This window comes from Notamacropus eugenii, chromosome 6 (assembly GCF_028372415.1).
Source record: "Notamacropus eugenii isolate mMacEug1 chromosome 6, mMacEug1.pri_v2, whole genome shotgun sequence".
Taxonomy (NCBI): domain Eukaryota; kingdom Metazoa; phylum Chordata; class Mammalia; order Diprotodontia; family Macropodidae; genus Notamacropus; species Notamacropus eugenii.
The window spans coordinates 4,759,464-4,775,606 of NC_092877.1; the positions used below are offsets into that span (position 1 = coordinate 4,759,464).

At 42.0% G+C, this 16,143-nt stretch overlaps 1 protein-coding gene across 20 annotated transcripts in view; it reads left to right on the forward strand.

Moving 5' to 3' along the window:
- PHF21A (PHD finger protein 21A) overlaps positions 1–16,143 on the forward strand; it is a 213,343-nt gene that overhangs the window by 54,271 nt on the left and 142,929 nt on the right. For all 20 annotated transcript variants that reach the window (XR_011968918.1, XM_072617697.1, XM_072617708.1 and 17 more), the window contains 2 exons: positions 1,777–1,809; positions 4,007–4,072. Coding sequence is in view for 19 of the 20 variants with exons in the window: in XM_072617697.1 (XP_072473798.1) it covers positions 1,777–1,809; positions 4,007–4,072 (99 nt within the window). In the remaining variant the exon portion in view is untranslated. The remainder of the gene's footprint in view (positions 1–1,776; positions 1,810–4,006; positions 4,073–16,143) is intronic.

Below are 16,143 nucleotides of genomic sequence, written 5' to 3' on the forward strand. Positions count from 1 at the left end.
GCCATTTGACAGCAAGAGCAAAGATAAACTGCTTTTTGGTTTGTTTGGTTTTTTTAGGCAAACATGATATCTCTAAGTGTAGGACTTGTCAGGGTAGGATCAGATACTCTATTGCCATAGGACTTACAGATTTAGGACTGGAAAGATCCTAAACGTTCCATATGCCCTACGGGCAGTCAGACTCTGCATACTCTTCGATGGAGCAATACCACTACTAGGTCTGTATCCCAAAGAGATCATAAAAAAGGAGAAAAGACTTATGTGTACAAAAATATTTATAGCAGCTCTTTTTGTGGTGGCAAAGAATTGGATATTGAGGGCATGCCCATCCATTGGGGAATGGCTGAACAAGTTCCGGTATATGATTATAATGGAATACTGTTGTGCTATAAGAAATGATGAGCAGGAGGACTTCAGAAAAACCTGGAAAGACTTACATGAACTGATGCTGAATGAAATGAGCAGAACCAGGAGAACACTGTACACAGTAACAGCAACGTTGTGTGATGACCAGCTTTGATAGATTTAGCTCTTCTCTGCAAATTCAGCGTAAAACAATTTCAAAAGACTCATGATAGAAAATGCTATCCACATCCAGAGAAAGAACTATGGAGTCTGAATGAAGATTGAATCATACTATTTTCATTTTTTTTGTTTCACAACATAGCTTATGTAGAAATATGTTTAATATGATTGCACGTGTATAACTTACATCAGATTGTTTGCTGTCTTGGGGAGGAGGGAGAAAGGAGGGAAAAAAGAAAATTTATCTTATAAAAATTTATGTTGAAAACTATATTTACATGTAATTGGAAAAAATAAAATAATATTTACTAAAAAAAAAATACATGTTCCTCATGATAAGATCCTGGGTATACCCTGGAGTCAGTGGGAAAAAACGAACTGGACTTTGTAACCTGGTTACAAAGGTTGTTATCTACACATTTAAGTGTGGATAATATATTTTAGAAAGATTCTTATAAAAAGTTTAAAAAAACTTGTTTTTTTGATTTATGAGTGTTAATCTTACACAGTATCATGTAGTTCCCCATTCCTTTCCCCACTAATCCCAGATAAACAAAGCGTCAGAGCCTTCTTTTGTCCTTGAGATGCTTTAATTAAGATTTCGGCTACTTTCCAGGAAGTGAGTTGGTTTGATTTCCTTTTTTCCTTCATCTTTTATTTGGTTTCCTTTTTGCCCAGGAAGAGTCTTTCGTATTTGCTTAGTATGCTGGTGGCATTCTCCTACCCAGAACTGAGTAATTAGAAAAGCATGGCATTGTTACCTGTCTGCTGTCTCCCCCTTAGACATCTCTGACCATTCCCCTTCAAAATCCGGGTCTCCTGTGTGGCAAGGGCAAAGCTGGAAGACCAGTCAGGTGTTAGTTCTTTTAAGCAGCATGTACTTGATCAATGGGCAGGCAGCCTTTGTCTCGGATGTATTTTCTTTATTCTTTTTCCCTTGGACCTGTGGGCAAAAGTGGCATTTTAAAGAGATGCTAAGCTATTAAGTTAGGGTCCTGAGGAAGGATGGTAGCAGCCAGCTCAAGACTAAGTAAAGAACTAGGTGACAGTCCAGCTTTTGAGCTGAATGACCGTTGATGTGAGCTAGACAAGCTTTGGGGTCCCTTTTGAACTTGGCCAATTAAAAATAACAGCAACAACTTAAACTGTAGCTTCTCCCTTAGGACTTTATCTGTCTATAGAACCTGGTGATTGCGACTCTGGCAGGTGCACATATGGAACATTAATGGCTCTCTTTTTCTTTTTTGTTAGAAACTGGTTGCTCAAATGAAGCAGGATCCACAGGTAAATATTTACTTTTATTCATTCCTTCATTCCTGAAGTTAAAAAATAAAAATGATGATGAATTTCTAAAGAAACTCTTTAAGCAGAAAGGAATTGTCTGACCTTTAAAAAGCCGTTGTCCTCGGCGAGAGATCTTCATGCTTTAAGAGCTGAGGGAAGAGCCTCCTCGGAGATATTTTTTCATGTAAATAGGATATCATCTCATTTATTACTTTTTATCATTACCATTAGAGTAAATTGCTTTTTATGTCTTGACAAAAATATGAAAGCATTTGCTGTCAAACACTGGGTCATTGTGAGACCTTCTGGAGCCTTATAGTTGTTGAAAGTAGCTGAGGGTAAGTTGTTTCTCAGTTTTACTTGGTGCGTTTGTGTAGTTGTCCAGGGTCACTTGGCTCCTGAAAGCTTCTCCATATGCAGGTCGACACTGGACCTCCAAGGGCTGTACCTGTCACCATTTGTATCAGTTGGGCAAGTAGGCCGATCTTTCTCTGGACTTGGCCTTGAGTTTGTTGGGCACACGTTGACTTGACCATTCTGATTTCTCTTCACTCATTAAAAAGTAATTATCTTGCCTTATAGAAGTTATTGTCTGTTCTGACGTTCCCGCTTCCGTAACTTCTGGGAAGCTTAAGTATTATATGTAGAAAACTTTGTATTTTAGTCAAAATCTGCTTTCTGGAAATCAAAGGAGAATTTCCCCCATTTTTATAAGCAATTCAAAGGAAACCTGGAACTGTGGGTGTGTACTTGGACAAATTTTATAGTTTATTAAACATAGCGGGTCTACCATTCTGACAAAAAAACTCTGGAGTTTTGAGTGGCATTTTAGCTCATCTTCTGTTGGTAAGATAGGAAAAGGTTCTTTTTACAAGCTCAGGGCTCTCTGGCTTAATTTTCTCTGTGTCTCAGTGTGATCCATTGATTCCAGTAAATGGTATGCATTGCTCTCTGGCTGTCCATTTTTCCAGTGTGTTTCCTTTTTGAACTTGTATATAATGCACATTAAAATAAATCTGAAAGATTGGTGTGCTATGCCTTAGAAGTAGAACCTAAAACAGGAAACATTAAAATATTTGCTTATTTTAAATAAACCTATTTGGTGAAGCCTTCTTGTAAGTATTTGTCTCTATAGCATACCATGTGATGACATGACCAGGCAGTCCTCCATCTGAGTCTCAGAGGCAGAGCTGAAGATGTTGTTGGGTCCTCCTCTGAGTGAGGCCTGCCTGCCTAACATCAGATGGGCCCTGTGTAATAATTGACTATCTTCATGTGCAAGCTCTGGCCTCAGACTGGCGAGGGGACTTTCTAGGTCAGAAAAGTGTGGATGATGCTAGCATAAAACACAATAGAAATTAAGGCGGGATGAATTGGGAGAACTTTACGAAGAGTGGTTAAGTAAGAATAATCTCGTTGGGATATGTGCTTAATCTGCACCCTTCAGTATTGGCCATTTGCAGGTTTTAATATTTGTTTAAATTTCCATCTGAGTAAAAGCAAGATAGAGCACATTTAATAGGGGTATGTGCATTCATATATTAATTCCTAGAATTTCCAGAGTTGAGGAAATAAATGCCCTTATAGGCAATGTTCTAGTGAGGTTGGGCAGTTTCAGTGGTCATCATAATGAGACATTTTCCAAATCTAGGCTGTAACTTAACTGTATAACACTGTACTAAGGAATGGGGGAAAAGAGAAAAATCCCTCTACTGTTATACACTTTCTGTGTGTGTGTGTGTGTGTGTGTGTGTGTGTGTGTGAGAGAGAGAGAGAGAGAGGAGAGAGAAGGAGTGAGAGAGACAGAGAAGATGTACATGTGTATCATCTGGGTTTTTTTGTCTCTGAATGGGAGAGTTTCTTGCAATATGTGACCCAAGAATGTGACTTCTTGGCAGAAAGGTGCTGTTTCAGTGGAAGATTCTGGAAAGCCACCGGTGTGTTAATAACTTTTGTTTAGCTCAGTTTCCTCTAAATTTGAAACCATTCTAGAAAACAGTTGCTCCTCTCCCCAGTAGTGCTTGAAATGTGCATGGAGGACTTGTGGATCAGGGGATGATGCAGCTGGGTAAAGGTAATTCTAAATGCTTGAAGTGATTCATGCTTTATAATACAATAAATGCCTAAAGTCCTCTTCTACTATTCTGTGTTAACAAATGAAATATCTTTCTCACAGATCTTTTTTCTTTCCAATCAGAATGCTGATCTGAAGAAGCAGCTTCATGAACTCCAAGCCAAAATCACAGCTTTGAGTGAGAAACAGGTAGGGGAAAAGGGGGGCATATTTTTAACATTGTGTTCTAAAGATACAGTATGTCTACTCCAGGCTTCTAAGAGAACTGCTATTTTTCTTCATGTGTGAAAATAAGTGTGGGCAGTCAGACTCAGTTTTAATTTTGTTGGAGCTCTGTTTATCCATTTTTATTTTTGGTTGAAATTAGACTAGAGTATCCCATGAGTTTGTGTTACTGGCAAATATCTAAAAGCTGTATGGCAGGCTTCTGTTAACTGTTTTAATTAAACTAGATTTTACCTGCAGTTGAAGGTATAGAGAGTTAGCAGGGAAATGTGATGCAGAGATTCTTTGGCCTCTTGTGTCTTAGGATAGCCACTCTAAAGGTTGGAGTAGTCCTTTAACCTCAAGTGTGAGAAAGGTAGTTGTAATTATCTCCCATTTTCAGTCTGATCCTATCTGGATAGCTCGTCTTTAAAGGTGATCAACTTCTCTTTTGTGAACCCATCTGAGACCATGCTCTACTAAACCCTGTCTCTCTCTCTATATTGACTGTTTTGCAGTATTCTAGAGAATGATCAGTTTTGGGTGGCTCTTGCCACCAGGTGGAGTGGTGGTGGCTGATAGACATGGTATCTCAGAAAACTGACAGAAACGTTTGCTTACGTCTTCCTCCCTCCTCCTTGTCCCCTACTGTTTGTCATGAAGATGAATGCATGAACCAGAAGAACACTGTGATGTGAACCACTTTAATATCATTTGGTAGTACATAATTATACTATTTTAGTGAAGATTTTCACTAGGTAATTCCCAGTAACTGATAATTGAGTTTTTAAAAGTTAATTTTAGATAGTAATGCATTACCTGAATGGGTTCTCTCCTCTTAGACCTTTTTTTTTAAAGCGATGTCAGATTGTATTTTCATTCAGCTAAGGTTTTCATGACTCTGAGCTCTGGACTCTGTTGGGGCGCAGGCCTTTGTTGCTGCGTCTGATTCCAGCTCAGTGATTCTGCCTAGAAGATATGGTCATTAGTTCATATTTCAAGACTGAGTCTTTTCCCAAAGTTACTCCTCCTTCCCCTCCTGCCCAGCGTATTAGAAGAGGAAAATTGCCAGATTAGGATAGGGGGTGGGTCGATAATTTGCAAGGAAAAATGTAAACTGAGTTTGCCAGTGTGTGTCTGTTGTAAAGCTGAGTCAGCTCTCTAAAGTCATCACCACTGATCTGTGTGAGTTGAGAGTGTTCTAGCCTTAGACTCTTGTCAGCTTGGGGGCCCTTCTAGCTTCAGGGTTAGTTGGACAAGATACCAGTGCATGAGTCACATTTGCTGAAAAATTCTCGTGTTCAGACAGAGATATGGAAGGTGAGAACTGATTACAGAGCTACATTTTGTATAATTGAGCAACTTTAGGGGATTTAATATTCTTAAGGAAATGAAAGCAAAGATCTGGCTCCCTTCTGTAGCAGCCAGGAAGCAAATTTAATCAGAGTTGCCTTTTTATTCTTTTTAAATGCTTTGCTCTCTGGAGACTTATTTAATAGAAATTTGCATCTTTTATGTTTGGCAAACAGTAAGCTGTTGCTTCAGGTCCCCCAGCTTTTATTAAGTGACTACTGTGTGCTCAGCACTGGGAATACAAAGACAAAATATAAACAATCCCTGTTCTTAAGCAGCTTACATTCTACCATGTCGAAACAACATATACAGATAAGTAAGTACAAAATGGAGAGAGCCTCATTTTGAGAGAGGAGGGCCTCAGGAAAGGTTTCATGTAGGAGGTGGCCTTTGAGGGAAGTCTTGAGTGGAGATAGGGATTCCTGGTGGCCAGCAAGACAGGGGAGACAGCCAAGTCAACACTGTGGAGTCAGGAGATGGAGTATTGTCTACAGGATGAAGCAAGGAGGGCCAGTTTGACTGGAATGAAGGATGCCGTAAGAGAAGTCATGTGAATTAAGGCTGGAAAGGTCAGTTGGAATCAGATTTAAAGGCTTTAGGTGGTAGGAGAGGAGTTTGTATTTTATCCTGGAAGCCATACTGAACCACTGAAGCTCCTTGGTCAGCTCAGCCCGGTGCCTGACACAGAGTATGCACTCAGTCAATGCTTATTGATTGACTATGATCAGACTTAGGCCTGTGTGAAGGACAAATTGAAGAGAGCAGAGCCTGGAATCAGGGAAACTAAAAAGGAGCCTGTTGCAGAAATCCAGGTGGGAGATATAAAGACCAAGGGGATGGAGATGACAGAGGTCGTTGAGGCAGAATCGGGAGGATTAGAAATGGAGCATGAGGAGCAGTGAAGGACAAGTGGAGACGGCTTAGTAGCTGAGGAGAGTTATGTCTTCCTCAGAAAACTGGGAAGTGGGCATGTTTAAAGAAAAAGGTGAATTCTGTTTTGGACCTGTTGAATTTGAAATGCCTGTGGGAGACATCCAGGTGAAAATGGTGTTCAGTGTTGGTCTGAACATGGATATCTGGGAGTAATCTACAGAGAGATATTTGAACCCATGGGAACTAATGAGATCAAAAAGTGATGGCAAGAAAGGATTTTGATTTAATCCATTAAGCTTTCATGAAGAACTCGCTCCTAAAAGGTGTGCCAGGGCAAAAGACAAAATGAAAGACAGCCCGTGCTGTCAAGGATCTGACATTCTACTTTGAAATTCATGGGTGTGTTCTCGAGTCCCTCCCAGACACCACTTCATCCAGGTCTCAGCCAGCCCAACTTAGTGTCCTGTCCCTTTGGACTAGGAGTTTTGAATTTTAGAACTCGGGATTGCTTAATATTAACAGCCCACTTTCAATGTGAGGAAAAACTAAGATAAAAGAACTGAGTGAAAGTGATGGTAGAATTCGGGATGAAATTTCTATTTCACTCATAAGAATGTAGATGAGAGACAACACAGAAGAGTGGAGACATCCCTGGAGAACCAAGACTTGGGTTCAGGTCCTAGCTCTGGCACATAGAGACAGTGTAGCCTGGGGCTAGTCACTTAAGCTCTTCAGGGTTCCAGTCACCTCCCAAAAACAAGCTGCAGCATGGTCACCGATCTTCATTGACAGGGGGAGTTTTCTCCCCAGTGACATCACAGGCTTGATATTTAAATATATAGTTAAAGCATGCTGTAAATTGTCTTTTCAAAGACGTCTTTTTCAACTAGGGCACAGAAGAGATTGTTTTTAGGTAGCTCAGGAGTAGCTTCCTTAAGAACATAAAAAAGGGAATTTTTTAAGTAGTGTAGAGATGGAAGTAATACTACTTGGTTTTAATTTTTTTTTTAGAAAATTTTCCTGTCCTCTGGAGTATCTGGCAGAACTTTATGGATTTCCTTGAATTGTTTTGGCTGTGTACTTTCTTCTTTCTCCTGTACCTCATCGCTCTTGTAGCTTTGTCCTCCTGAGCATTTTAGGCCATCACCATCTTCCTGCCCTTCCACCTTAGCCCTTCATACATTTTCTTGGTTAAAGACTGTAAGAAAAAAGGAAAAACAGATTCCACTAAGCACTTAGAAAATGCTTTTCCATTCATTCATTCATAGAAATATTATCCTATGGAATCTTCTGCCTGGGCTAGCTCCAAGTAGCCTTTTCTGAGTCCCTCATCAGAAAGTTCCAGTGTTTTCAGTTTCCCCAGTTCAATTCATCTCAATTCAGTTCACATTTATTAAGAGCCTACTGGATATCAAGCACCATGTTGGGGAAGCATCCCTATTCTCCAAGAGCTTACTTCACACTGGGGGCAGCGTCATGGGCACAGATGAGGACATGCAAAATGTTGGTCAAATAGATGGAGTCGTTTTGGTGGGGAGAGCACTCCTGATCTGGGGAATCAGGAGGGAGCAGGCTTGGTCTCTTACAGTATTGGGATAGATCACTCTTGGTAACTTCGATCTCAACCAGTAGCAGAGTGCCTAACGTTGAACAAAATCTTATTTTTTAAGCCCTGTGTTTTAAACAGTAGAGATGCCCTCATTTTCTCCGGGCAGCACAGATCTGTCCCATGGGGAGATGCCCAAGCCTCTGGGGGCTGTAGGATGTGGTCCCTTGCTGGGGCACCATAGAAGAGCTTGTCACATGGTAGTGTGTGGTGGGCTTCTTGCTGAGAATTAGTAGTGAGCATTCTCTTCAGAAGCTTTGGTTTCGTGATTTTTCACATGTAATAGTATGCTATTTAGCAAGGTTCACAAATTGCACTTTATATTAAGGAATATTGAGTGTTTAAGAGTATATTAAAAATATAACAAAATCTTTGGAAATCTAAAAACAGTTCTTACGAAATTGTCATTTGTGAAGAACCAATCAGTAAGCATTTATTAAGTGCCTACAGCATGCCAAGCGGTATGCTAAATGCAGGAAATACAGAAGCAGAAAATTAAACATTCCCTTGCCCACAAAGAGTTTACGTTCCATTATAGACATCCAGATATATATATATATATATATATATATATAGAATATACCCACTTAATTTTGTTGAGAAGACTGATATGTGGGAAGCTGAGGAAAGGCCCATGTGAACTGTGCCTTGTAGGCATGGGGTGGGGGGGGGGGGTGAGGGTGGCAGTGGAGGTAGAGATGGCATGGAGATGCCTGGCTGAGGATTGAGTCTGAGGTACAGCAGGAAAACCAGCTTGGAAAGGGTGTGGCATGAATTAAGGGGAATCATGTACAAGGCTAAAAAGGTAGCTTGGAACCAGATGGGGAAAGGCTTTCCATGCCAGATGGATTTATTTTTGAACCTAAAGGTAATAGTCGGGTACCACTGGCATTTATTGAGCAGGGGAGTGACATGGTTAGACCTCTGCTTTAAAAAAGTCACTTTGGCAGCTGTGTGGAGGAGACTTGATGCAGGGAGATGCATTGGGAGGCTCTTACAGGAATCTGGAGGAGAGATTATTAGGGTCTGAACTCAGGGGGTGCTAGTGTGAGTAGAGAGAAGGGGTCAGAGCAGCTTTGTTGAGAAAAGGATCTTGGAATGACTTTATTTTCTAGCATTATCCCAATTTGTTCTCTACAGAATAGGTAGACAGCTATTGTTAGGCCATAAATTATGACATTACTAAATCAGAATTTAATGCAAATAGAGAATATTAACCTTGGTGCCCTTAACATGCTGATGAGGACAAGATCCTACTTATGGATTGGTTAATAAACATTTATCAGTTATCCTCAATTTGTTAATTCTGTTTAATATTGAAAAACAGTACACCTAACTGTCCAAATGGAAAGTCTGTGTTCACAATGATGAGTCAACGATAAGCCCTGCCCCCAAGAAGCTTTTCTTTTAAGGGTCGTGGTAGCTCCCTGAGAACATTGAAATGCTCACCTATTCCTTTTCCCTTCCCACCCCTGCCCCCACTCCTAGTTCCTCTGTGTGTGTGTGGGTAGAGAGGGTTCCAGTGGACTGCAGGGAGCCAATTATCCATTTATGTAAAAGGACCCGGGTGCAAGTGGGGTTGTAGAGGAGAAAAGTATTTCCTTACAGAAAACTTGAAATGGAAGAGTGTTGAACTAGAGCTACAAGAAGTTTATTGATAGAAGTGAAAGGTAATGTTGATTTTCATGGCTTGAATAGATTGGTCTGTAAGTTGTATTCCCAGCCTTGATTCTGACCCATTCTGGCTTTGGACCGAGTCGCTTGACTTTTTTTTGTCTGTCTCTGTCTGTGGGAAGGGAATGGATACTTCATGGGAGTATCTGGCTATTCACGTTTTTACTCTGATTTGTGCAAGTGTGTTTTTACAGTCATTTATTCCACCGTGTATTTCTTTGAATACTGCTTAATTCATTTTTGACATTTCTTCGGGGGCATATTTCTCTTGGAATTACTCATTTGTACACAAGTACCATGTTCTTCTACTGTATATTTGAATAGATGCTACATAGAACTGGCTTTGGAAATTTGGTTCCCCACCCACCCCTCCTTTTTTTTCCTTGCTTGTAGAACGCTGGTGCAGTTTGCAGGCCCTAGTGTTAGTTACCAATTTGCTTTTCAGAAGGGCTAAGCTCAGTTCTAATTCCCGTGTGCATTATATTTGGCACATCCTTTAGAAATGACCTCGTCCAGTCGTCAGAGGGCCCACCTGGCATGGGGAGACCCAAGTCCTCTTATATGTCGAGGGTTCATCAGGAAGCAAGCCGTTACTATTCAGAGATGTCGAATGTAGATAGTGAAATAGCTTTGTGTGCTTTTCAGAAAAGCAGCTCCTGTCTCTGTGATATAAAAAGATAAAAGCTTCACTAAAATGTTTTTAAAAGATTAAATCACATTTAAAAAAAAAAAGAAACTATTGGGTTTTGGGTTTTGGGGGGGTTTTTTTGGCCTGACTTGTCCTTATGTGTAGAACATAGTTCTTTTATGGCAGGAAGTATGGCTGATGACTTGGAAAATGCCCTGGGAGTCGGCAGATATGACTTTCTGGTTCTGCTGTAGGTTGTGCTGAGGGGTATGGTGTTGGTCATCTCAGTTTGCTCCATCTAAAAAAAATGTTAAAAATGTTCCCCACAGGAACTAATGAACACACATCTGTGAAAGCGCACTGACTTTTTGGAGGGGGTGCTAGATAAGTAGCACTTGATGACTGCGTAGTTATCATTGTTCCTTCATCTTGTGTTTGGATAGGGCCACTTCTCCAAGGACGTTTCCCATTTAACTTGCCTATGTGAGTGTAAGTAGATGGACTTCCAGATTGGACAGCCAAGTCTAGAGTGATTACTGTCTTGTTGGAGATCATCTAACTGGCCCATTGCAAATATGGATCACCATACTCCCCCTTGAGTTTTATTTACTAAACTGTACATTCTTATTACTCTGTGGATTCTTATTTCACCAAATATCTTCTGAAATAGGACATTAGGCCCAATAATTGCACCACCTTTAGGCATCATTACCTTGGAGTCAAAGAAGTAAATTGGTTCCTCTGATAAAATATTGGTGACCTGATCCACAAACATCTGCAGTCTTAGATACCAGTGACCAATGGTGGATTTCTGACTTTCATTCATAATCAAACTAGGGGAATTGATAAATCCATTTATTGGTTGAAGGTGTTGCTCTCCTCTGGCTGCTAGAACTCTGGTGAGCATTTGACCTCCTTCCTCCATAGCCAGGTGAGGAGTTAAGTGGGAGGTGAGCTCTTTCACCTGTCATGTGTAACATATTTGTGAAGCTCCCTGGAGATCCTCAGTTGCTGTTGTCTGCACAGTACTAAGGTACACGTGACATCAGCTCTTTTCTCTCCTTTGTACCAAGGCCAGGAAATGCAGTGTCTCAGAAATCTACCAGCATTCTTCTCCTGGATAAGATCCAGTTGGCTTAAATTCAGCCCAGATGAAACGTTGATAGGAAGAATGAAGGACTTTGAAGTCTTGGCCAAGAACATGAAGACGCTGAAGGCTGGAGGGGTTTGTTCCTCTGTGAAGTCAGAATAGTTCCTGGTGTTTGGTCTGCTCCTTTGACCTGACCTTTTCCGATGCGCTCTGTTGCCACAAGTCATACCTGACTTCATGCCATACTTCTGACTTCATAACGCTGGATTGTTCCCTCAAGAGTGGGAAGTTTGTTGGGAGTCACCCAGGTTTGGGGTACATTGCTCCTGTACATCTCATGAGCAGCTGTTTGCTCACGGTGACCACAGCTGTCTACTTCCTAAGCTAAAGAAGCCCCAAAGCACTTATCAGATCCTTCATTCCCTTTCCTGGCAAATGGAATAACTTTTTCACCTAAGTTAACCCAAGACTTTGGCTAGTCAGTTTAATTCTGCAAGTGTATATTAAGTAGTAAGACACCACAGTGCCTCAGTTTCCTTACCTGTAAAATGAGTAATCTAGACTAAATAATCCAACTCTATATTATATTCCAACTCTAAATCCAAGATCTTGTGAACCAGGTCTGTTTGCATTGGAACCTGACCCCCTAAACCAGCTGTCCTCATCCTGTATGTTTTTTGAGCTAAGACATCTGGTCAAAGGCCAGAGATTGTGGAACTTTTCTTGTTTTTTAAGTTGTCCTGGTGTAATAAGTTTTGAGAATAGATAAAATAGGATTTCTTTCAGCAGTTACTAGCAGGAAGAACGTCAGTCAAGCCACAAGCATTTATTAAGTGCCTACTGTGTGCCAGATACTGTGCTTTGGGATTGGGGATGCAAGTATTCATGTTCTGTTTGGGAAGATGATAAATATGTACTTATGTGTGTGTGGAATAAATACAAATAAATTCAAAATTGATGAATAAAGAATAATAGGGAGAGGGAGGGGGAGGGGCACTAGCAGTTAGGGGATCGGGAAGAAGTTCACGGAGAAGTTGGTGCCTGAATGAAGGGAAGGCATCTGTGAGGTGGAGTTAAAGAGGAGAGCTGTTGCAGATATCAGGAGTAGCCATTGCAAAGATGTAGAGGAAGGAGAGGGAGAGCCCAGGGGGAGCAACAGAGAGAAGGCTGGTTTGGGTGGATCACAGAGTGCAAGAGCGCATCGATGTCCTTTGAGGCTGAGAAGGTAGCTTGGGACCAGGTTGTAAAGGGCTTTAAAAGCTGAACAGAGGCATTTATATGTGATCCTCAAGGCAACAGAGGGCCACTGGAGTTGATTGGGTAGGGGTGGCGGGAATGGAGGTCATGGTGAGGGAAAAGAATAGGTTTAGGAGGGGTGAAGACTAGGGAGAGGAGGGAATGATAGGAGGTTATGGTCAAATAAAGGAACATCTGAGTTGTTTATTCAGAAGAGCTAGTGCTGATGGGTAATGATAAGATCCAGGTGTGATCATCCTTTGTGTGGATGAGGTGCAGTGGAGATGTATGTCATAAGACTTGAAGACATTGAGGAACTGAGAGGTTAATGAGTGGGGAAGCAGCAACATGGGTGTTGAAATTCTCTTGTGAAAAAGCAGAATTGGGAAGGAGAGAAGGATGGTGATCCGAATGCCAGACTCTTAGATGGAGGATGGCCTTGGGGTTGGTGCACAGCAACCACCCTGATTTAAATAGAGTGGAGTAATTTAATGGAGTGAACCTACAAGGAGGAAAAGTCACAGGAGAAAGTGGTGGTTGTGACGGGGAACAAGAAATCTTCCGCTGCCCCTTCTGGGGTCAGTGTCAGCAGGGTTTGGGTGAGTGTATAGCAAGCAAGAGAAGAGGATGGCAGGAGATTGACACCTCTGAGCTGTCCAATCCAATGACCTTTTCCCAGCTCTCGTCCTTCTTGATCTCTCTGCAGGATTTGATGTTGTTTCTGGATGCTTTCCTTTCTGGGATTTTGTGACACTGCTTTTTCCTAGTTCTGTCTGACTGTGCTTTGCTGAGTCCTCCTCAGTGTCGTGGCCACTAATCATGGGAGTGCCCTAAGGCTCTCTCCTGGGCTCTCTGCTCCTTCTGTTTTCTACTGTCTCACTTGGTGACCTCATCAGTTCCCATGAGTCTCCACTCAACATATCCTGGATATAATATGCAGCCCTTGTCTGGCCCCAGTCCCACAATACCAACTGCTTTTTGGACATCTTGAAATGAATGTCCAGTGGTCATCTCAAACTCAATATGTCCAAAACAGACCTTCATATCTTTTCCCTGAAACCTGTCCCAACTTCCTAGAGTGCCACCCATCCTTCCAGTTGTCAAGATTCCAAACCCAGATATCATCCTCTGCTCCACACATCCAATGAGATGCCAAATCTCATTGTTTGAACTTTCGTCCTCTCTGTTCTGTCCATCCTCTTCCCTCCACTCACAGCCATCATTGTAGTGCGGGCCCTCCCCTATCACCTTTCACCTGGGCTGCGGCAGTAGTCTTCTGGTCGGTCCACATGCCTTCAGTCTTGGTGCATTCTTGTATCTTACACTCACCTCTTACTCTCACCTGCCAGTGATGTTTCCAGTGGCTCCCTCTTCCAGGATGAGCTAAGGAGACCTGTACTTGGCGTCCTAAGCTCTTCACTCCCTGGTCCCTTTCTTGGGCTTTACTCCCAGCATCCTTTTCTTGTCAGTCTGCTTTGTCCTGTGTATCTTCACCCCTAGAGTCCTCTCCCTCCTTCCCTTGCTTTCTCCTCTTATGGAGATCCTTCATGATCAGCTGTGATCTCACTGTTTCTGCAGCAAGCTTTTCCTCATTCCTCCAAGATCACCTTCCGTCTGCTCTGGGTGTCTGTGTGTGTGTGTGTGTGTGTGTGTGTGTGTGTGTGTGTGTGTGTGTTTGTACATGATTGTTTACATGTAGCCTCCTCTGTGAGAGTGTGAACTCCTTGAGGATAGGGACTACTTGTGCCTTTCTTTGTATTCTCAGCACTTAGCTTATCACCTGACATGTAGGAAGCTCTGTGCATCTGGGTGGTACAGTGGGTAGAGCACTGGGCCTCGAGTCAGGAAGACCTGAATTTGACCCCAGCCTCAGACGCATGCTAGCTGTGTGGCCCTGGGCAAGTCACTTCACCTCTGTTTGCCTCAGTTTCCTCATCTGTAGAATGGGGATCATCAAGGTACCTGCTTCCCAGAGTTGTTGTGAGCACCAAATGAGATAGTGTTGGTAAAGTGCTTAGCACCATGCCAGGCACAAAGTAGTCACAATATAAATGCCAGCTGTGATTATTAGTATTTTAATAATGCTTGTGAACTAATTAGCCACTGTATTGGTAACTCAGTCTTTTTTAAACACTCTATTAAGTTATTCCCTCTCCTTTGGAATCTGAATTTTTTAGGCCTCCTTTTCCCAGATAAGATAACCTGATTTGTTTTTAAAGATCTCATTCAGATGACAATCACAGGATTCAGCTTTTTTTCTTTGATGAGGATATTTCTGTGTTGTGTTGCCCTGTTTAATGGCTTTGGAAAATTCAAAAATTTGTAAATTATCTAATTACTGAGTGTAGCACATTATCTTACTGCCATGCATGATAAAGCTGTGTCAAGTAGATGACAGAACAGAGCAAGAAGTTGAGTCAGAAACCTGAGTTCTAGCTTGGGCCATGCTATTTTTGCACAATATGTAAAAGGACGTTGGTACTACCATTCTGTACCCAGAAAGAGAGGCGCCCTGGCATCATTAACTTAGGCCAGCTCAGGGACCAGTTTTGATCCCAGCTTAGGAGTTAGTGGCCACGTCACTTCCCTAGGACTGAGTTTCTCTGTGAAAAGAGGCTCTTCATTGCTCCTTGTGGCTCACAGTTGTGTGCTTAGGGAATGCCAGAGAAGGGCACAGTTTGGAAGGTTAATCTCCAAACAAAAAATATCAACCTGTTGGATCATCTGTTGGGACTTGGTGTGTTTTGGTGTCTCTGTGCTGTTATGTCAGTAGATGGTGTGATCATTGTTGGTGGTAGTAACAGTCCTACGAATAAATAGTCTACAGTTCTGCAGCAGTGTTGTCTTGGCTCCTTACCTGCTTCATGTGTGTAGTGTCTAAGGAAACCAGAATCTTCCACACCCAGCAGGTACTTGGATTCAACAGATCTTTGTGTGCAAGTTTGGTGCTAATAAGCATGCTCTGCAAAGACTGTAAAGAAGACAGCATAGGCCCTGTCCTTATAAGGCACAAATGGTGTAGCGGGAAGAGAAAAGACACATACCCAGAGAAATACAGGCCTTGCTAGGTGGTAATCAAAGGAAGTAAGGGTTCTTCCACATGACCTTTGGCCTGATCCCAGAAGGGTTTGTAGACAGGTGGAGCAGGCAGAAGGATCTGTGTGAGCAAAGGCCCCGAAGTGGTCTAGCTGTGTATGAGTACAGGGGTCACAGAGTGCAAAGGTAGGTTGGGGTCAGTTCTAAAGGGCCTTGATTATCTGGAAATGAAGTTTTTATTTTATTCAGTAGATCACAGTGAAGAACAGTAGAAATTTTGGGATAAGGACATGATGTCCTGGATTTTCTGTCTCTAGGAGAACCAGAATCGACCAGAACACAGCAAGATTCATTTGTTGAAAAAAAATCTTTGGATACGGTGACCACATAATCAGAGTTGTTCTTTAGGAAGAGAAATAAGATTGCAGCACCTGGGTAGATGTGGAACAGAGGCTGAAGGGGTCTGTTAGCATAGTGCGGGGGAGGGGAAGCAAACTCCTCCATGAGGGTAGTGGGCCTGACGACAGAGAGAGCTTAGAGAGGTACCAGCTGTTAGGAAT